The sequence below is a fragment of the Tauraco erythrolophus genome, chromosome 2 (assembly GCF_009769465.1).
Source record: "Tauraco erythrolophus isolate bTauEry1 chromosome 2, bTauEry1.pri, whole genome shotgun sequence".
Taxonomy (NCBI): Eukaryota; Metazoa; Chordata; class Aves; order Musophagiformes; family Musophagidae; genus Tauraco; species Tauraco erythrolophus.
In genome coordinates, this window is record NC_141466.1 from 118930273 (window position 1) to 118953571 (window position 23299).

At 45.9% G+C, this 23299-nt stretch overlaps 1 protein-coding gene across 1 annotated transcript in view; it reads left to right on the forward strand.

The window, feature by feature from the left end:
- The window catches only part of SYNDIG1 (synapse differentiation inducing 1), a 76585-nt gene extending 59799 nt beyond the window's left edge, over positions 1-16786 (forward strand). The window contains exon 3 of the mRNA XM_086630507.1: positions 16628-16786. Within this exon, the coding sequence (XP_086486633.1) occupies positions 16628-16786 (159 nt within the window). The remainder of the gene's footprint in view (positions 1-16627) is intronic.
- The last annotated feature ends 6513 nt before the right edge of the window (positions 16787-23299 follow it).

The window sequence follows — 23299 nt, forward strand, 5'->3', positions numbered from 1 at the left end:
AATCCACTCGTCCAGATAAGCACGGGGGAAGGCGAGGGGTGCTCAGCCCATCACATTCCTCACGCTGGGCAGCTGTCCACCACCATCCAAGCTACACGGACACACAGGCTATCCGACATTCCTGCAAAGGGAAGGTCCTTTCAGGTTTTCCCACTGTGTCAGATGCACCCTTCTAATAGGACATCCCAAATTAATTGAGAGTTGCTTTCCTCTGAAGGCTCCTAAACAAAGATCTTTACCTCTTTTCAAAAAGGAAGTCTTTGTTTGCAGGGAGGAACAGCCTCCTTCAAACTCTGGAAGTTAAGTTGTTTCAGAGCCAGCTGATACAAATCAGCTCTCGGCTGATACAATCAAAGCTCTGGTTTGCCTCTCAAAGCAATGCAGTTAAACCAAATTCTCTGTGCAGACCCTCGCGGAAGCCTTTGCAACTTAGTTAGATTTCTTTCTGACTGATGTTAAAATCAAAGAAGTATAGTATCATCAGGATACCTTTCAGGATCCTGGGTTTGCTGCAGCTTCTGCCTTTGCTTGCAGCATCACCCCCCTTCTGCCTCCCTGCCTCAGTTTCCCTGTTTTTACATGAAGGTGATTTGGTTGATTTAAAAAATTTGAATAAAACCTGAGCATTATTCTTTAATTTGAATCAAACCAAGGGACCAGAGTGAAAAATGGAGAGGTTGGAGAGATGTTGGTTAACATCAGCAAGTGGTTCAGGATCTGTGCAGCAGTACGCTCTGTCTCTGCTCGTCTGGAGCACTCCCCAGCACATACAAGTCTAGATTTCCAAGTCTCCTTGACATCAAGCCTTACTGTCTGCCTACTGAGATGCAAATCCTCAACCACCACAGGTCACAGCAGCCCTACTGAGCTGACCTAGTTGGGCTTTTGGTCCTAGGCATAAAATAGCATTTTCCAAAGAGTATGTAAAAGACACAAATATCTTTCCAGAGGGTCTATCTTGCAAGCTGAGAAATGCTGTAATTTTGAGCCCTGTTCTGTAGCCACATTGGATCAACATAAATCCCTCCAGTGTCTCCAAAAGACTGAGAACCTGACCTATTGTCATTGTCAGGAAACTTTCTTTCAGTTTGGCCTCATTTGTGTCCGTGTGGAAATTACAGGAAAACTCCTGACGCTTTATTCAGATGGGACTCTAAGAGGGATATATCCCTACTAAAGTTATTCTCCTTGCAGGAGTGCTGCAGGATCATCAGGCTCTTAATTACTTGCTATTGTCTCCGGTTATAAAGCAAATTTACTAAACTTTCTGACATACTGAAGAGATGGTATGTTAAAACACACACAGCCTGTGACCCAGGTTGCCCCCAGGATTTTTTCTGTTGGATTAAATGTGCTAGGAACTCAAGAAAACTTTCTCCCAGCATGTGCTTGTCAGGCATTTTCCTCATTTCCCTCTCAACACATTCAATGGAGTGTCTTGGAGCAGCAGGTTTCTTGCTCCATGTCAATCACCCCTCTGGTCACACAGTCCCTTGTGTCTGTCTGCTAAAGCCAGCCTCATCACTTATGTTGCCTCTCCAGGAAAGGGAAGAAAAGAGCATTAAGGTTTAAAGAGAACAAAGAAGTGATGCAAGAAAAAATACATTTTTTCAAGTTTTGTTCCCAATACTGTGTTTCTTATGGGCTTCAAGAAAGTAGAAGGAATGGAAAGGGCAGAAAGTGTCATTTCACATGAAAGAAGTGGTCTTCATCATTTGATCTCTGGTGACTTTGTGGACATATCTGAAGTGTCCTGTCAAAAAGTTGAGTTAATTCAAGGTAAATGTGCTCTTTGAAGAATGAGGAGTAAGTTACCTCACATTTGCTGTCAGATGTGCAGAGCTCACAGTACCTGATAACTTCTTACCCTACTAGTTAACATACTAGATGACAAAATGTTTCTCAGAAGCAGCTTGAGTTGGGTCCCTGGAGACACTTCCATATAACTGGTGTGGTACCCACTCCATGTGCTGGGAAACCAACTTGGGAAAAACACTTGTCCCAGGGAAACCAGGCTTTGCCAACAACAGATCAGAAACAGCTACTCTTAATGTCCTCCACACATGAAACTGGGATAAGATAAAGAACAGTGTAAAACAGGTTACATGTAGAGAAATGGGTGATTGTGACACAAAGCTGAGATAGCTACTGATATCGACAAACGAGTGATTCTTACCTCAAGGATTCTTTACCTCAAAAAGTCATTAATGGTCTGTTAGATAGCAGATTGTTTAATTCACTTAAATTCCAGAGATTTCGTTTCAGCTCAAATAGAGGCACCTGCAGGTAAGAAAATGGAGAGTTCGGAACTGGAGGAACTCATTCTCTGATCAAATCTCTTCCTATCAGGAGAAGAAACCACCCCAGAGACACCTTCAAACCTGTAGTCTCTCTGACTCTCTTTCCCCAAAGAGAGTCCTCCACCAAATGTGGCTCAGGGTGTCCAAGGCAGAAACCCCCATCATATCCGTGTCCCACCACCCCTCTCTGGTCTGGTCCTAGGGTGGGAGGTGGGGGTCTAGGGCTGAGATCCTCTCTAGCAGCACTGGGAAGCATCTTCTACCCTTGCCTCTGCTGTATGACTCCTGTTGGAGGAAAGAGAGGGCAGGGCCACTACAGTGAATGTAAAGTAGCCACCGATGGTCTGCCTCTCATCACAATGAGGAACAGGACCAAAGGCAGACAGAAGAAACCAGAGCAAAACAAAGACAGGTCACCACAAATGGCACAGAGCTGGTGCCTCACAGTGTCCCTCTTGTTTAGTACTGTGGACATTCTGAATTGGAAGGATACTGCATAATGACCAGTTCACCTATCCCAAAGCACAGCAAATTGAGCCAAAATGATAAGCCCTCAACTTAGAGCTGAGGATTGATGCCACCGCTCCACATGAGACATGTACCCACATGGCTTGGTGCGGGGTTACATGGCCATCCTCATGGACAGAAGAGGTCTCAACAGTGAGGTCTGAGATCCACAGCTGCCTAGGTTGGGACCACACACTGCACCTTGACACAAGATATAGGGCAGTAGGGTTGGATGTGGACAGAGGGAATCCGCTCTGTACACCAACCTGATATAACAAGATAGAGGTAGAAAGATACGAATGCGGCTTTTTCCAAATTCAGGAACCTACCTCCAGCAGGTCCTTCAGCAGAGCCCTAACAAAGTCATTGCAGGACTTTAAAGTCCTGCTTTTGCCTGTGAAAGAAAGAGAGAGCTTCTCCAGGCATATTTGTGTATAAGGAAATTGACGGTTGAGTAACAACTTCGTACAACTGTCAAGTCTTCATAAAATCACAGAATCACAGAATGGTTGAGGTTAGAAGTGAACTCTGGAGATCACCTAAACCGTCCTCCCTGTTCAAACAGGGTCAAGTAGAGCAGGTTGCTCAGGACCATGTCCAGAAGAGTTTTGAATATATCCGCGGATCAAGACTCTACAGCCTCTTGGTGACCTCTGTTGCTGACCACACACCAGATGCAAAGTCAGGAGACTCTGATGGTCCTGAAATGCAGACTCATCTGTGGCATTGTCCAGTCCGTCCCAATCCAGATCTTGCAACAGGGGCAGGAGCACCATGGGCAAAAGTACCTTGTGATGTCCCCTGAGCTGAGAGCGACTTCTTGCCGCTCTCAAAATGAAATCTGAAAACTAGGAAGCACTTCCAGATTTCCTTTCCTGAGTAACACTCACATTTTAAACTCTGTGTCTTCAAAGAAGAAACAAACAACCATCTAAATAGTAAAAATAAAGGAGCCACTTGGGACTGAATTGGTCATTAACAACTGGTTGATAAACTTCAGTGGTACCTAGGTAGCTGCATCCAGCCTCTAGGCAGATCATGTATACATCTGTGTGTGCGGACACAAACCCATGTCAGCTGTGTATAAGTCTGTGTGGGCATGTGCTTGTGTGTGTGTAAACTAGGCTTCACCACGTCATCTCTCCCAAATTTTCTTCTCTTTTATCACAAAATGGAAACATCTGCTTAAGGGCTAGAAGCAAAGTGGAGGGGGGAAATAATCATTTTTTTTACCATAAACATCCAAATTCCTGTATATGCCGGGAAAACAGAATTTCCCTTGTATCACAGGCTGAGGTCTCATCCTCTCAAGTGCAATCGAATGAACTGCTGTTGCTGTGGAGTTTGTCTGAAAACATCTCTCTGCATTCTGCTCGTTCAGGCCTTTTACACCTGCTGTTCTCATTATTATGTTCTTGTTTTTCCAAGTGCCAAAGTCTCACTCGGACATTTATAGTTTTATCTGCACTTGAATATACAATCAAACGCCACAGGCAGCACCAGCCAGGGGCTGAACCACGTCCTCGCGTGTCATATTTTCAAATTCCAGCAGAAAACATTGATACTAAAACAATCCGATGGTTCAAACCCAGATGTTATGAAAGTTGATCACGCAGAAGAGGCAGACTCATGCTGATCTCAATTGACACCCTCTTCTCCCCATTCATACTCTTTTCTCCTGAGCCTTTCATGGGTTTCCAGGAATAAGTATTGTTCCCAGTACGTCTCCTTCTGCCAACACAGCATCATTTAATTTGGTGGCAGTAGAGATTCCTTTACTCAGGCCACTTGTTTTCATCTGCTCCATCACTGTTCAGTAGCTTGGTGGGATTTTCGCCAGGCTGGAAGTTCCTATGCTGATGCAGAGCAGAGCAAAGAAGGTGATGCTCGCAAAGAAGGAAATGCCACTTGAAGGGCTTGTTGGAATAACATTTGGTTAAACTGCACTTGTCCTTGAAGTGCAATACAAGAGACTACTCCAGACACAGGATGCCACCAGCCTGTCCTTTTCACTGCGCGCACACAAGTGGCTGTTCCTGTCTCCTCTGTGCTGAGCCTGTTGTTTCTGTCATTGCTTTGCTGAACAGTCATGATAAGGAAGGGGGTGAGGCAGGTCAGAGGGGTTGCCGATGGGAAGCAGCAAGTGTCCGCTGTAATGCGCTCATGTTGCACAGTGCTGTGCTCTGCCTGTGGAAGCCTGTTTACTGGAATGAGCATTCATTGCTTAAAGAAATCCTTCAGGGGTAGGTTTTCACACTGAGTTTTGTTTTGTCACTCTGAGGTGCAGCAGAGCACTTAAGACATCTGGCAAAGCCTTGAGCAAGCAGCAGCAGTAGCTGCATATGCCAGTTTATCCCCTCTCCATGTGTTAATGAAATGCTGGTGATATCTCAGTATCATCCTTTTGTCACTGCTACCCAAGTACTCATAGTATTGCCCCAGGGGGAGTTCCATGTGGGCTAGGCATTTACTGTCTCAAGGTCCTTATCAACCATCCCAACTGGATCTCAGTGCTACCAGACAGTGAGAGAGAAGGTTATGGTCAAGATATTATGTTTTTTATCTTCTAAATGCTCAGGGTGGGGTTGATCCCTAGCAAGTTATCTGGCCTCTACCTGTCAATATTAGAGTGTCGATTGGAATTTCCTGACGATGATCCAGGAACTGATTTTGGACACTGCAGTCTGAAGGCTAGATTAGACTAGGTTGGATGCCTTCCTTTGAAGAAGAAAAAATAAGCATCAGTAGAGATGCTACTCTAAGTCCAGCATTGAGTCTAGGAGATTTGTGTTTCTGTTTAGGAGTGCTTACATTTCAGGTGGCACCTGCTCCCCACTGTTTCCACAATAAGTTCCAGACGGGGAATGGCTGCTTGAGACTCGTGTCCATTTCCTGGGCCAACTTCCCCACAGAAATGATGGAAACTTCCAGAAGAGCTCTTCAGTACCTGAAAGGCAAGTTGCCACAGACTGGAGTTTCTTTTACAGTGTGGGCATAATGGAATTTGCAAATGCCTGACAGAGCAAAGAACCATTTGTCGTTTATTTAGATCACCATTTCTGCCTGTGGAGCTGTTTGATAAGACTCCATAGTCCCTTTGATGCTCTCCTCAGGACTTAAAACTCTACTGCCATATCCCAGCCCCTATACTGGGTGTCTGCCAGCCCCACGCTTTCCCCTGCTCACTGGCTCCCCCCTGCTGTCATTCATGGTTCAGAGGAAAATCCTGACTTCACCCTTTTCCCAACTGTATACTTAGCAAAGACTCTGGAGTCTTTTTCTCACCATCAGTGCAAATCACAGAATCACAGAATGGTAGGGATTGGAAGGGACCTCAAAGGATCATCTAGTCCAATCCCCCTGCCGGAGCAGGACCACCTAGATCAGATCACACAAGAACGTGTCCGGGCGGGTTTTGAACATCTCCAGAGAAGGAGACTCCAACACCTCTCTGGGCAGCCTGTTCCAGTGTTCTGTTACCCTTACTGGGAAGAAGTTCTTCCTCATGTTTAAGCGGAACCTCCTATGTTCCAGCTTATATCCGTTTCCCCTTGTCCTACCATTGGATGCCACTGAGAAGAGCCTGGCTCCATCCTCATGACAGTCACTCTTTACATATTTATAAACATTAATGAGGCCCCCCCTCAGTCTCCTCCAAGCTAAAGAGACCCAGCTCCCTCAGCCTTTCCTCATAAGGGAGATGCTCCACACTCTTAATCATCTTTGTGGCCCTGCGCTGGACTCTCTCAAGCAGTTCCTTGTCCTTCTTGAACTGAGGGGCCCAGAACTGGACACAATATTCCAGGTGCGGCCTCACAAGGGCAAAGTAGAGGGGGAGGAGAACCTCTCTCGACCTACTAACCACACCCCTTCTAATACACCCCAGGATGCCATTGGCCTTCTTGGCCACAAGGGCACATTGCTGGCTCATGGTCATCCTGCTGTCCACCAGGACCCCCAGGTCCCTTTCCCCTGTGCTGTTCCCCAACAGTTCAGTCCCCAACTTGTACTGGTACATGGGGTTGCTCTTACCCAGATGCAAGACTCTACACTTGCCCTTGTTGTATTTCATTAAATTTCTCCCCACCCAACTCTCCAGCCTGTCCAGGTCTCTCTGAATGGCAGCACAGCCTTCAGGTGTGTCAGCCACTCCTCCCAGTTTAGTGTCATCAGCAAACTTGCTGACCATGCACTCTATTCCCTCATCCCAATACCGACCCTTGAGGGACTCCACTGGATACAGGCCTCCAACCGGACTCTGTTCCATTGACCACTACTCTCTGGCTTCTATCCTTCAGCCAGTTCACAATCCACCTCACTACCTGATAATCCAGACCACACTTCCTCAGTTTAGCTGTGAGGATGCCGTGGGAGACTGTGTCAAATGCTTTACTGAAGTCAAGATAGACCGCATCCACGGCTCTACCATCATCTACCCACTGGTTGATGTCCTCATAAAAGGCTATCAGGTTTGTCAAGCACGACTTCTCCTTAGTGAAGCCATGCTGACTGCCCCTAATGACCCTCTTATCCTTGATATGCCTAGAGACAGCACCAAGGATAAGTTGTTCCATTATCTTTCCCAGGATGGAGGTGAGGCTGACCAGTCTATAGTTACCTGGGTCTTCCTTCTTACCCTTTTTGAAGACTGGAGTGACATTTGCTTTCTTCCAGTCCTCAGGTACCTCTCCCGTTCCCCACGATTTAGCAAAGATGATGGCGAGTGGCCTGGCAATGACATCCGCCAGCTCCCTCAGCACCCACGGGTGCATCCCATCAGGACCCATGGATTTATGGATGGCCAGATTGCTTAACTGGTCCCTAACCAAGTCCTCATCAACCAGGGTAGACTCTTCCTCTATCCTGACTTCCTCAGGGTTCCGAGACTCATCAGGATAGCCTCCAGCAGTATAGACTGAGGCAAAGAAGGTATTCAGTAACTCTGCCTTCTTCTTATCCTCTGTCACCAGGGCACCCTCCTCATTCACCAGTGGGCCTGCATTGCCTCTAGTGTTAGTTTTATCTGCAATGTATTTGAAGAAGCCCTTTCTGTTGTCCTTGACCTTTCTTGCAAGGTTTAATTCCAAGGAGGTCTTAGCTTTCCTAGTTGCCTCCCTACATCCTCTGACAGCAGACCTATATTCCTCCCAAGTGGCCTGCCCTTCCTTCCATGATCTGTACACTCTCTTTTTCCACTTGAGTTTGCCCAACAGTTCCCCATTTAACCATGCAGATCTCTTCGTGCCCTTTCTTGACTTCCTGCCTGTTGGGATGCACTGGTCTTGAGCTCAGAAGAAGAGGTCCTTGAAGGCTAACCAACTATCTTGGGCCCCTTTACCTTCTAGTAATCTATCCCATGGGATTTCTCCTTGCAATTGTTTGAAGAGATCAAAGTTGGCCCTACTGAAGTCCAGGGTTCTAGTTCTGCTAGGTATTCTCTTCCTGCCACATGAGATCCTGAACTCCACCATTTCATGGTCACTACAACCAAGGCTACCCTCGACCTTCAGCGCTTCAACCAGACCCTGCTTATTAGTGAGAATAAGATCCAGCAGCGCTCCTCTCCTAGTAGACTCATCCACCATTTGCATAAGGAAGTTATCATCAGTGCACTGAAGGAACCTCCTGGACCGGGGATGGCTGGCTGAGTAGACTTTCCAGCAGATATCAGGATAGTTGAAGTCCCCCATGACAACCAGGGCCTGCATTTGCGAGACTGCTGTCAGCTGCCTGTAGAAGGCCTCATCAACCTCCTCATCCTGATCCGGTGGTCTGTAATAGACACCAATAACAGTATCACATATGCCAGATTGTCCGTTAATTCGCACCCACAAGCTCTCAAATTGCTCCTGATCCGCCCCTGGACAGAACTCAATGCACCCTAGTTGCTCCCTCGCGTAAAGAGCAACTCCACCACCTCGCCTTGCTGGCCTGTCTTTCCTGAAGAGGACATAGCCATCCATGACCACATTCCAGTCATGCGAGCTGTCTCACCAAGTCTCAGTAATTGCTACAAGTTCATAACCCCCTGATCGAACACAGATTTCTAACTCCTCGTTTGTTCCTCATGCTGCGTGCATTGGTGTACCGGCATTTCAGAGAGCCAGCTGAGAACGCCGATTTCACCCTGGGGGGGTGGGAGGCCTTGTTCCCTGGGCCTAGTTTACTGAGCCTAGTTATATCCCCCTCCCCCTTCAAACCTAGTTTAAAGCCCTCTTGATGAGCCCCGCCAGCTCATGAGCAAGAATCCTTTTCTCCTTTTGAGACAGCTGAAATCCGTCATTTGCCATCAGACCCAGTTCTGTGAAAGCCTCCCCATGATCAAAGAAACCAAATTTCTCTCGGTGGCACCAGCCTCTGAGCCATCTGTTAATCAGGTGTGTTTTCCTGTTCCTATCTGTATTCTTTCCTGTCACTAAAGGGATTGAGGAAAACACTACCTGCACTCCTGACCCTTCGACCAAACACCCCGATGCCCTGAAGTCCCTTTTGATGGCTTTTGGGCCTCTCTCTGCTACCTCATCAGTTCCGACCTGCATGACCAGTAAATAAGTGGTGTAAGCCTGAAGGTGGAAGATATTTCCCAGAAATTTGAGATCAATGGAAATACAAGTTGGGCAAGTTAAAAACAGTAGTCAGAGATTTTGACTAGAAGAAAGATAGGAGAAGATACAGGAGCAGAAGCATTTTCTGTATGAGTTGTTCCTCATTCTTTGGCATTTTTTTGCATGCCACTTGAAGAACTAAGACTGCGGGCCTAGCCAGTGGCTGCATGGAGGGTGTGCATCCCTGCTCCCTTCTGGCCATGTCTTCCCATGAAGTGAAAAGAAATCCTTCCATCTCCTGACCAAAGGGGTTAGGATGCCCTCTTCTCCTCTTACATGGAGCCATTCCTGCTCTCCAGCCTCAGGGAGGTGAGGCAGGATTAATAACTGTGATCAATGTGTTTCTTGTTTCCAGATACAGCATACCAGAAGGTATTTTGTGAGTATGATATATGAGTCACTGTGGGATGCAGCAGAATTTTTTGGCCTTGCAGCTGTGGAGGTACAGTATTCATCTTCTCTTAGCCTATAACACACACAGCCCAGAGACATGATGAATATGTTTTGCAGAAGCTCAAATGGAAACTCCAGGGAAGTTCCTTGAAAGTGTTTCTAAACAAAAAGACATTTGTTTTGTTACTTAAATGAAGTAAGATAAACCTTCCAGGACTCCTTACCCCTTCTTCTTCCCCCGCCCTCTCTCACTTTCCTGGTTTACATCCAAAGCCTCTAAAGAGAGGATTGATTTGGGGCTAGTATTTGCTCAAGCCTGTTTTGTCAGCTTTGGAACACCCAGCCTTCATCACAACCTGTGCCAGTAGATGGCAAGTTCATAGTCATATCTGGGCATCCAGAGGACGTAGACCAAGGGAAAACCAAGAGGCAGGGGTAGTCCAGGCATACAAACCCTTTGCAAGAAAAGTATCTCATCTTCTGGCTGTGCAGTGAGGGAACTTGCCTGGTGTTCTGCGATGAATTATCCCCCACTCATAATTCATCCCATGTCTTGCACTTGTCCCCTGCTCTGTTTATCAAACCTGTTGATCCTGCTGTTGCCCAAAGACTGTATTAAATAGGTTCATCAATCATCTGGCTGCCAGCCACACTCTTGCCAGGGAAGGGAAGAAGAGAATGGATAGAAGTACCATAAAACTCCACAGATAATGTAATTTTGATTAGGAAAAGTGCTTACTTCTGCAGCCACTTTTAAGTCCATTAGAATAGCTGTTTGTATTCCTTACTGCTTAAATTAAGGCACTTAGCTGTAGTAAATCAAGCCCTTTGTTAGTAGGGGATTTGGATCTTCATTCATGCACCAGTCCTGGCTGCATTACCCTCTGGAGTCAAAGCACAATGGACTAGTTAATACCAGCTGAGTATTCAGCCCAGTAATATTCATTGCTGGGGCTTTGCTTTTCAGGGCAAGAAGTAACAAAAGCAAATATTATTTTAGTGAGTCTGGAGCTGAATCTGCGAAGAGGAACCCACAGAAATCCATTTCCAGGCTGGGTATGAATGGCTGGACAAACAGTGCCTTTGTACTTCTTGGCACATCAGCCCCAGGGGTCGTGCACGTTACCGCATCCTCACCTCTAATTGAGCCGAAACACCTGGATGGATGCAGGGATTTGTCATCTCAGGCAAGGTTTCTGCGTAGACTGGGGCACCTGTGGCACCCAGGGCTGCACAGAGCAGGTCCATCACAGGCACTGTGGACATCTAGGATAGGGCTGTTTAGTGAAAGTGGAGACAGCATCAGTCTAACACATCCTAGCTTACACTAGTTTGCAGACTAGCACACCATAAACATGACTTCATTTTTAACCAAAATTTGACGGGATATTTTCCTTACTCAGTATTTTTTATATAAAATACTTTTTTTAAAAAAAAAATAGATAAAATGGATTTTTTTTTTCTTTTTCTGAGGAATTTTAACCACAGTGGCATTGTGAAAACATTTATTGTTTGACTCAGAAACATGTGCTGAAAAGGAAAACTGAGTTTGTTTTGATGCCTGAGGTCCCAATGTTGTGGCTGGCAGCAATTACCAAGACGGGTCTGCAACAGATACCACTCTCTGTACTTGTACCTGTTTTGGCTGTGGAGACTTGAATCATTGTGTCTGCTTGTCTGTCTGTGGTGTTTGATTGTGGGCTTAGGTGGCCAGTCCTTCTAAGTAGACAAATTTAATCTTTCAGCTGACAGTAGCCGAAGCACAGACACTATGAAGACAAGTGAACAGCGTGACCACTGTCTGCATTTAGATGTCTTCATTTCTTTTTAGGTTTAATAAGCATTGTTTTCACCTTTTCTACCACATCAAGGAAAAGCTGGTGAGACTGTGTCTGACTGGGCTCTCTGATCTACATGAGACATTTCTTGTCCTCATTTCCCACACAGAGTTTGCTAGAGAATGGGCATCCCTGATGTGGAAGCCCCCAAACAGAGCGTCACTTCTCTGTGTCAGGCATCAAATGGGCTGGGTCATAAGCTGTTGGATGGGTTCCAAAACCAAGGAACTTCCTCAAAGTGCACAGAGATACCAAAGATCTGATCCTTATTTTTTCAAAAAGTAAATTCAAGACAACCTGCTTCTTAGTTTCCAGATGCTAACCTATTAAAATTGACCTCAATTGCATTTTGTATAGTAACTATTTTCCAGATCTGTTTAGCTTAAAGCCTGCAGAAATGCTGTAATTTACATGTAGTGACACTGGGGAGTAATGGGATGGTTTTGCTCATCAGGGAACAGCAACAAAGAGTTTTCTTATTGATAAGCAAGACGTTTTGGTCTAGTCTTACACTGATGGAGGGTGTTTTATGTGTTGATGATTTCTCCATCTCAATGGAAACCTTTCTGAATGGAATAAAGGAGGAATTGTTGAAGTTTCCAATGACTGGAAAAGGGGAAACATAGCCCCCATCTTTAAAAAGGGGAAAAAAGAAGACCCAGGGAACTACAGGCCAGTCAGTCTCACCTCTGTGCCCGGCAAGATCATGGAGCAAATCCTCCTGGTGACTATGCTAAGGCACATAGAAAATAAGGAGGTGATTGGTGACAGCCAACATGGCTTCACTAAGGGAAAATCCTGCCTGACTAATTTGGTGGCCTTCTATGATGAGGTTACAGCATTGATGGATAGGGGAAGAGCAACTGACATTGTCTACCTGGACTTATCCAAAGCATTTGATACTGTCCCACGTGACATCCTTATCTCTAAACTGGAAAGACATGGTTTTGATGGATGGACCACTCAGTGGATAAGGAATTGGCTGGATAGTCACACTCAAAGAGTTGTGGTCAACGGTTCAATGTCCATGTGGAGGCCAGTGACGAGTGGTGTTCCTCAGGGGTCGGTACTGGGGCCAGTGCTATTTAACATCTTTGTTGGTGACATGGACAGTGGGATCGAGTGCACCCTCAGCAAGTTTGCAGATGACACTAAGTTGTGTGGTGTTGTGGACACGCTGGAGGGAAGGGATGCCATCCAGAGGGACCTTGACAGGCTGGAGAGGTGGGCCTGTGAGAACCTCATGAAGTTCAACAAGGCCAAGTGCAAGATCCTTCACGTGGGTCGGGGCAATCCCAAGCACAAGTACAGGCTGGGCGGAGAATGAGTTCAGAGCAGCCCTGAGGAAAAGGACTTGGGAGTGCTGGTGGATGAGAAGCTCAACATGAGCCGGCAATGTGCGCTGGCAGCCCAGAAAGCCAACCGTATCCTGGGCTGTATCAAAAGAAGTGTGAATACTGTGTTCAGCTCTGGAGTCCCCAACATAAGAAGGACATGGAGCTACTGGAACGAGTCCAGAGGAGGGCCACGAAGATGATCCGAGGGCTGGAGCACCTCTGCTATGAAGACAGGCTGAGAGAGTTGGGGCTGTTCAACCTGGAGAAGAGCAGGCTCCGGGGTGATCTTATAGCAGCTTTCCAGTACCTAAAGGGGGCCTACAGGAAAGCTGGAGAGGAGCTTTTTACAAGGGCGTGTAGTGATAGGACAAGGGCAATGGATTTAAACTGAAGGAGGGGAGATTTAGATTAGATATCAGGACGAAATTTTTCTCATTGAGGGTGGTGAGGCACTGGAACAGGTTTCCCAGAGAAGTTGTAGATGCCCCATCCCTGGAAGTGTTCAAGGCCAGGTTGGATGAGGCTTTGGGCAACCTGGTGTAGTGGAGGGTGTCCCTGCCCATGGCAGGGGGGTTGGAACTAGATGATCTTTAAGGTCCCTTCCAACCCAAACCATTCTATGATTCTATGATTCTATGAATATAAAATTGTCCTTCCCATGTGCCTTTACCATTGCGCTCTACATTCAGAATTTGATATAGGAGGGATTTGATTTTGCTCAATCACAAATATGCATTAGGTTGAAAGAAAGAAAACACACTCGGATTAGGTAAATTGTTGGAAACTAGAACGGTAAAAACGCAGACCTGTTCCCCAAGTAAATTCAAGCTATATTGTGATGACAGGAGCTGCAAAATTCAGCAGCTCTGTGGCAGCACATGGCTAATACAAGCAACTGGTTTTGGCTGGACTGAACATTTCAACAAGAAGCTGGATTTCCACCACAGGTCAATTCCTTTCACAAAGGTCAGGGCTGTCCTCAAATAGCTCATCAAGAAAAAAAGCTGTTCTTTGGGAGCAGGTTTGTTGCTAGGTTGAAGATCCTATCAGAAAAAAGGCTATTAGTGCTTGACAAATCAGCCTTCTGAATCCCTTTGAGTCGCTCAACACATAATTTTGGGTAAATCTGACCTCTTATTGAATCCAATCAAGACATACTGTCAAGTTTTTTATTTGACATTTTGGTTAATGGTTTCTTTTCCCTTTGACATTTCATCTATTTTTATGTGAAAAAAATACTGTTTTGAAACCGTACAAAGTTTTATTTAAAAGAGGTCAACCCAAAATGTTGCAGAATTTTTCAGAACATAACACGTTTCAGAAGTGTCAAATTGAAATGTTCCAGCATTTTCAAACTTTCTCTCCATTTTAGAGGTTGTAACTGTTTACCTCACTTTATCCAAAGGCTCAGATAGCTTCAGTGCTGTGCATTCACCTTTGCCTGACAAATCCTACCTAACTTCTGTGAATAGAAGCCTCTCTGTTCAAGCCTTTTATTAATGTTGTGATGGGTAGCAGATGCTTGAAGAAAATCTTTAAGAACAGCTGAATGACTGACTCTTTCTAAAGCTTTCTCTGCTTTCCTTGCCAAGACTTTTACGCGACCCTAAGAAATATTTCCATGGTCCCCAAATCCTCTTGCATTTTTCCAGAAAGGACTCTTCTTTTGAGTGGTCTCAGACAAGAAGCTCATGCAATCCCTGGTCACCCTGCCTGGCCGGACATCTTTAGCGAAGAGAGTAGGATACCTTCCACATCTAAACTAAAGGACATGACACTAGGTGTAAACCAAGGAGTTGTTTATATGTTGCTGTTTCGAAATGATAATTTTCCTCCTGCCTGCAGCCTAGTCTGTCTCTTTTTTAATATGTATTATTTGACATTGCTTCTGCCTGTAACATTTATAAGGCATTATGCTTAAAAAATTAGGTTGATTAATGAGAGGAGACGGTTCTCCTAATAAAGTCCTTGTCAGAAAGGCCAGAAGCCTTTTTTTAAGCATGGAAACTTTACAGCATGGCTGCTGTAAATTGCTCAGAGTAGCAAGATAGTAAAAAAAGAAGACAAAAATAGAGCAATAGATGACACTGAAGCAGAAAGCGTCTCAGCAAATCCAAACAAATTGTAGTTGTGGAGAAATACAATTAAGCATTACAAATTCCTTAGTCATTGTAACGAGGGAACGAAGGCTGTGTCAGAACTTGTGGAGCTCATAGGCTTCTACAAGACCTTTCTTGTAGGTGACAGATCTGTTACTGGCTGCTGGTTGACCCTGCTGATACCACACCACGGTCTATAAAAATGATGTCCTCCTTTCATCACGCTGCAAGGGTCACTGAGACCCACTGAAAGGGCATTAGGTGGTCTTGTCAATGAGTGGATCAGTCCTGCCTAATTTTAGCTTTCGTTTGCCTATTTTGAGCCGGGATTTTGCTTTGTCTTGGCTCCTGGGCTTGAAGGTGCCTGGAAGGTGCGTTAGAAGAACTGATATTTGAATACTTCTCAAACTCCATCCCATTGATGTTAGTGTGACTGTGGGATCATCACAGGAGACAATCCTCATCCAGCTGTGATTCTGCTTTCTGTGTCCGTTATTGACAGCTGTACTAACAAGCTGTAACTTTGTGCGGTTCATTGTGCTCAAGCCTAAATGCCGTGCATATAACTTTGGGAACTCCAGCTGATCAGGTTGAATTCAAGGCACCTGCTTGAGTACTCAAAGCTAAATAGAAGATGTGATACAGTTACCGGAGCTTTGGATTAGTCTTCTGAGCTACTGGGAACCATAGCAAGAGATGCACTTTAACATCAAATGGAAATTCCTCCTCCAGCTGATGCATCCGGCTGAATGCACCACCCCCAAGAGAGAAGACCATGGCTCCAACACCAATGGCCCCACTAAGCATGTGCGTCATCCCTCGGATAGTCAAGGGAACTGCCTTGCTCGTATGCCTAAGAGTTCATCTGAATCAAGGCTGAAAGAGCGTCTACCAGCCCTAGTTTCCTAGGTGTTTGTCCTGCACTAAAGCTCAGACCTGAGGTATGAGGATGCCAGGTAACTGGTGGTGTCTGGCCTTTCTGTGGTGGGGAACTTGGACCAGTAGTTCCACCTAGTTAGTATACTCGAAAGCACTGTGCTGGAAGGAAAGATTCAGCCCCTCTTGTTCTTGTCCAGGTAAGAACAGATCGAACATTTCACCTAACTCAGAAGAATGTTTTTGTGCAAGTGACATGTTTAAAGGGCTTTTCCCTTGTTACCTTCCCCAGCCAGGCTGGAATCCAGCCACTTCACAAAAGCAGGATTGTAGCTGTGTCTGGAGGGGACATGGCAGACCCTTGGCTCACGGCCCATCTGTCCATGTTCTCAGGGCAGGCTGAGCCGTCTCAGAAGTCATTGTGATGCATAGTATTAAATCCTAGGATATGTTTAAACCTAAAGGCACTTAAAAGTACCACTTGAGATACTATTGGTTTCATCATCATCCTAATTGTGCAAATAACTTCATTCAACTAAAAAAGTATCTGATTTCCAGCCAGTTTATTGTCGTATCCTAGGATCATGTTTTAGCCAAGAAATGAGCATCGCATCTTAATTTCCAGATAAAACAAATAAATATATTGCATTGTTGTTGTTGTGTATCTTGCAGACAAACAAAGCAGTAGCCAAGGGGGACTTCCATCATGCAAGCTCCAGCTCCCGGCGAGCACTCTTCCTGGCTGTCCTGTCTATCACAATTGGAACTGGCATCTACGTTGGGGTGGCTGTGGCTCTTATTGCTTATCTGTCCAAAAACAATCACTTATGAGCCTCAGGAAAGGAGGAGAACCAGCCACCAGTCACCTGCACTGCAGAACTCCCCAGCAGATCAGACTGCATGATTTTCCAAATGATAAGAGACAAACAGACACCTTCTGGGGGCAGGTACAGGATAAGATGGGCTTGTGCACTATTGTAGAGTGGAGAGATCGCTGAGGTGGGGATAGTTCCATCATTTGTGATGCACAAGTCTTACTTCTCTTCATGAACCCCCATACAAGAAAGAAAGAAGGAAAGAAAGAGAGACAGAGTGAAAGAGAGAAAGAAAAACAGAGAGAAAGAAAGAAAAGCAGAAGGAAGGAGGTTGGGGGAGATGTGGAGAGGGTTGTTTTGGTGTTTTGCCTTTGCCTTCTTTGCAATGTGGTGTTTACAAGAAGCTGGCAAACTGAGCTGTTCTCTTAATACCTTCTTGGTCACCTGAACTTTGCAGCCAGCATGAGCTTGTGCTTAGTTTGCTTGTTAAGCACGACACTGAGATCTGGGAGAGCATGGACAGTGGCTGATTCTCTGAAAGAGCAATATAACAACAGGAGGAAGAATATGTTTTCTTTTCTTTGAACGCAGGACTCATTTGCCTAAGAGTGAAGCAGAGACCTCAGCGTAGAAGGGTATTGACTACTCTTCTTGTGTGGGTAGGTTTCCATGGAAGGAGAAAAGGAAATAAAAAATATTTTTTCTTTCCTATCCTTGTTTTTGGATTAAGATGTGACCCACAGGCCCACCCAATGCAGAACAGCCAAGGTTACTGCATGACTTAGCTCCACAGACTGAGTATGAGGTCAAAGTAGCATGGGATCCGTTGTAAAATGAATTCTTCATCCAGTCACGTTGTGATAACGGCACATTCCGGTGGCATATTGCTCCTCTAGGTTGCTCTGCCTTACTGTGGAGACTTGCACAGCAGTCAATGCAAGAAACCCAGGGGAAAAAATGCAAACTGAAATGCTAATCAATTTTAAATTAAAAATCATGGTAAAGCATGGGAATTAACCAGGGGAAGGAATGCTTCATACATTTCTGAGGTACTGCCCATACACAGAGCAGTGAAGGCGACCACTCAGATTACAAACTCATAGCTCATCCATGGACCAAGGACATAGCATAGCCGTGGAGAGACAAGCATATCCCTCGATAAGCAGTGCCATGGTACCTTGTAAGGGAATTGAGCATTGTCCTTACTTCATTGACTGAAACGATACCTTTATTTTCTTCTTTACTCCTTCCCCACAGTCACCCTTTTATTTTTTCTGTCTTATAGATGTACCATTTCATCCCACCAAGGGTATATCAATATAGATATATATGTATCTGCATATATATATATATACAGAGAGAGAGAGATAAATTGATCAAAACAATAAGCATTTTATTATTCACTACTTTGTGTTTTACAAACAAAATTTCTTTACCCAAGAATGTCATCAAAGACCTTTTTTTCCAACTCTGTATGGTGTGTCAGCTTTGCTCCGGGACAATATTTTTCTTCTGTTTTGGGGTTGACGCTATTTTGGTTTTAACTTGAGTATTTTTATTTTAGGGGGGAGGAGGACAAACACATTCAAAACTATTTTTCTGCTAGTTATACAGTTTATTAAAACACATGGTATACAGCTGTTGGTGCTCTGTGTGACACTTTCTTTGGACGGATATGAAGCATTTGAGTGAAAATTGCCCCAGTACCCTGAGTTCAGCTACGTGGAGAAGTACCCGTATGGACCATCCCATACTGTACCTGGACCCAAAAGCCTATTGCAGTCACTGACAATTCTTCTTTTGCATTGATTTGTTGGGCTTCAAACTAAGCCTGGAGACTACCAATGTACTTGTAGTCATCTTCATCAGTTCTCAGCCACTGCTAAAGCTGAGGACTCAGTAAATGCAGGTCTTTGGCCAGGTTGCCCTATTAAAATTTATTAAAAATAAATTCTCTGGTTCTTCCCCTTCAACTTTTTTTCCTAGCAACTGCCATGGAGACCCCTTCCCTTTGAAGCAAGGTGGTAGTGAGTGGGAAAGTTAGAGTCCCCACTCTGTATTTGCCCCAGTGGGCAGTATCTGGGTTTGGGTAAGTGAGGGACAAGGGCACAATTTGCTGCCTCCTTGTCTTTTTTTCCAGGAGGATGCACAAGGTTTCCAGCTACAGTGCTTACAGCAGGCTCTCCAAAGCAGTGTGTCATGGCTTTAAAAACCAACCTGGGATGCGTGTTGCAATCCTTGCCTCACTTCTCCCTGGAAATCAGGTGGCCGTGAATGCTTTGGCTCACATTTGCCCCGTTTCAAACTGTGCTTCCCATTCAGGAAGAACGGGAAGTTTCTTTCATGGTTGTTTTTAAGGGTGGAGTGAGGTATTACTAGACTTGGATCACAACAAGGTCATGTAGGCTAAGCCTGGACTTATGTATCTCAGTCCAGATCTCACCTTGCCTCGGTTCATAACGTAGTAACGCCTTGTTTGAGAGAAAACCTTGTCTGAGTCCAGCAAAGCCCTTGTCTCAGCCTAGGAAAGCCCTTATCTAACAAGCAAAGGCAAGGACTGGAAATACTGATTATTTATTTAACTTACATGAAGATATTTCCATCTGGTCCTTTTCCCATTTGTTTTTGTGTGCCCTTCCACATGGTGACTCCTGAGCCAGTCAGCTGGGGAGATGACATGCATGGCTGGAGGTCCTTGGGAGCTGAGTATCAGTGGGAGGGATCGACTCACAGCAAAAGCCCTGTGCTTTGCCAGCAGAGCTTTCGCCTCACTCAGCCATTGAGTGACATCCAGGCTGGGGAGCATAGGCTCCTATTCCATCTGTCACCACCTTGGGAGTCTTTGGAGACCATATAAGCCCCATCCAAGACCTCAAAGCTGAGCACCACACATCAACCCCAATGGATTTGTATCCATTTGCTAAATAACTCAGATTTAAGTGTGTTTGGGTGTGGTTCATTGCAAGAAAGGAGAATGATGATTGGGGTTCAAGCTAGCTCTCCCAGGACACCACCCTACCCCTGTGTGAAGGCCCTAAATGCCGCAGCGTGCAAGATAAGCGGTGAGACCTGTGAGCGCACATATTTTCTTTTGCAACACACAGGTGCCCAGTGAGCTTGAATTTGGGTGAGGTAACACATTTCAGTTAGGACTTGGCTGTCACTACGGGCTCCTTTGCTTTGCCCCTGAACACAGATCAGCCTGAAGAACCATGCAGCCGAGGAAGTGGATTGCCGAGAGTAACATGCTCTTCCCTTATGTCAGCATGATTTGTGGGGAATTAACTCCTTCTCTCTGAGTCTGAACTTTGGGGCACGTGGTGTTGAAGAAGAAACTCAGGGTTTTTCATTTAAAAAGAGAGAAGCTAATATTTCTTAGCCCCTATCTGAATTTAACCTGAAGTTCAAAAAATTAGAAAGCAAATACAGAGACTCCAAGGTCATTATACATGTCCAAAAATAATAACAATGTAATTTTTAAACCAATCTTGTGGTTGAGGGATTGGACTTATGATTTTTGATGATTGTTGTGCAGGCTAAATATTGACCTGAGAAGCAAAAGCCAGCTCTGGAACTAGAAGAAACCTTCCTGGATGGGCAGTCTGAAAAATGCCTTAGAAGTATTTGAACCCAGCGTTAAAGATAGCATCCCAAACTGGAGACTTGCATGTCTCCAGGAACCCCCAAGGGATAGTAAACAGGAGCAGCACTGTAGGAAAGACCTGCCTATCAAGAGCACTCCTGAGAGCATCAGCTGGCTGAAAGTAGAGGATGTGCCTCTGTGCTGCACATGCTGGAGCAACCCACCATGCCACACGGGGCTGGCATTTGGCATGGCAGTTCAGGGGGATTAGCAGGGAACCTAAAGGGGTCTTGTGTCCCAGGGAGGTAGACCTGGGCCTCACTGCAGCCCAAAGTGGGGATAAAGCTCCTGTTGATAGCTTTCATGCCTTAATACGGGTCCAGTTTGCTGAATGCCTGCAGTGCGGGTATTTACCCAGGGCTGTGGGTCAGCCAGGAGCTGAACAGCGACCTGTCTCTTCTTAAGGTAAGTGATGCCGGCACAGCCCACTGCAGCATCTCTGGCCGGCAGAACAGATACAACCCTTTAAAGAAAAATCTATGGCATTCAGACTAGAAAGTGCCACTGACACCAGCGCTACAGTCTGAGCTTCTGCTGAGCAAGGACCTCTGAAGCTGGGTGGGACAAGTTTGCTCCTCAATGTCAGGAAGGTTCTGATGAAGGAAGGAGAAATTTGAAGGAAATGCTGCAGAGGTGGCATTTGACTCAGGGTTTCCTCAGCTCAGGCTTTGGGTTTGCCACATGCTGTGATGTGGCTGAAACAGAGGAACCACCTCCAAGCAGGGGCAGTTGGTGGAAGAGCAAGGAGGACCGCGTGAGAAAGACCATGTGGGGTGCACTGGTGCTGCACAGGTTGCAGGAGGACACATTTGCCTTGAAGGATTCTCTTCCTGCAAGAAGACTGCAGTGGGCTGTGAGGGGCCCATACAGCATTGCAGCTGCTGCCTTTCTATACCTTGGTTCTCAAAACACTCTCCACATCACCTCACTGCACCGGATTGAGGAATTACCACCCATCTGAGACATTGAAGCAGCCTGTTGCAGAGACAGATCTTAGGATTTATCTTTACTTTACCTGTGCACCTTAAATAAACGTTCTTGTAGGTGTGTGGCGTGTCCTTGTCCAGCAGCCTCAGGCCAGCACATCAGTGGGGTCATCCTGGCAGAGTGGAGCTTGACCTTCATAGAACTGGAGGAGAAGAGCAGCTGACTGGTATGACCTTGCAAAGACATATGGTTTCACAAGAAGTCAGTGTACGTTCACATGCACATAAGGAACATAAAACACTTTCAGGTTTGCATGCGTACATGGCCTCCCTGAAGAAAGAGAGGCTCACTCTGGTTTTGGATGTGCTTATATCTCACTATCTGCAGTGATACTTCTGAATGTGCCAGCTGTGGAAGTAAGTTTTCCTACTGCATTCCAGTACCTCTTTCTGCATCAACTTGGGAGATGCGTAAAGTCCTGCCATCCTGATGGGCCCAGCTAGAAAGAGCTGAGAGAGACTTGGTTTGGGCTCCCATAAGATAACTGAGAGTAAAAGGAACAGCAAGAACCAAAGGTAAAAGTGTTGCCCTGGGCTGCCTGTTGTGTTGCTTGATGTTACTGAAAACCCGGGGCTGGCAAAGCCAGGAAACAGCTTTTCAAACACACATGGGGGCATTTCTAGCCTTTTTCAGCAGCAGAAGGTAGGAGGGTCTGTGTGCACATGAAATTGCAAGTCCCTGTTGCTTAAGCTGGAAACACAGCTCTGAAACTGAACAGCCGTGTGAGATTCATGTCCTTTTATTCACGAAGTACAGCCTGCGTGACCCACACTGCAACTGAAACCGCACCCCTAGCTTTTGCTTTCCGAGGACCAGCTCCAGACTGCCACAGCCCATGGGCTGACAAGTGCTCCACTGATTCAGATGCGTTAAAAAATAAGCTGTCATCTTATCTTTCCACATACAAGCTCTGTGTTAGAGCAGGTCCCACCTGCCTTCCCCAGCCAGAACAAATCTGGCGCGAACTTCCTATTGTACGCTGAGGCAAATTTGGCAGAAAGACTAGTATGTGCATCTGCCTTACCCAGATGATGTTGGTATTTCTGAGTGATGCCACAGTGTACAAATCTGTATAAACTGTGAAATCACAGTCAAATAGAGGAATATCTTCATAAATTGCTATAGCAAATACTCCTGCTGCTTACAGCCTGTCGTGGTTTTAGGCTGATCCAGCAACTAAAACTCACACAGTCTCTCCTTCTCCAGTAAAGTGGAGAGGAGAAAAATATAATAAAGGGACTGAGGGTCGAGACAAGAACAGAGGGAGCACCCACCAACCGTGGTCCCGGGCAAAACAGACTTGGCTTTCTTAAAAGCAAAACAATTTATTGGTGGTTACTTAAAAGGACAAAGGGAAACAAAACCGGTTACGTGAGAGGATAAAAAGAAACAAAGGCAGATCTTAAAACCGACACCTTCCTCCCCCCCCCCCCCGCCCTTTCCTTTTCCTCCCGGCTCTACCTCCTCCTGCCAGCAGCACAGGGGGCAGGGACTGGGGGAGTGCAGGTCAGTTCATTCTGTGCTGTTACTGCTGCTTCTTTCTTAAAGGAGGAGGAGTCCTTACACCCTTTTCCCCTGCTCCAGTGGATCCCCTACTCACGAGGAAAAATCCACAAACTTCTCCAGTGTGAGTCCAGCCCACAGGAAACAATCCTTCTCCATGGATTGCCCCAGTGCAGGCTTTACCACAGTCTTGGATTCTCAGGGAGTTGTAGCCACTCACTCCGGTGTGGGTCGTCACGCAGACTCCAGATGCCTCTTTGCCTTGTCATGCATCCCAACACGACCATCCTCAGGCTCAGGCATCTTCCCTCCACGGGCTGCGAGTGGGTCTCTGCTCCACTGAGGCCGTCCTGGCTGCAGGGGGCCGCCTACCGTCTCACCACCAGCTGCAGGGGA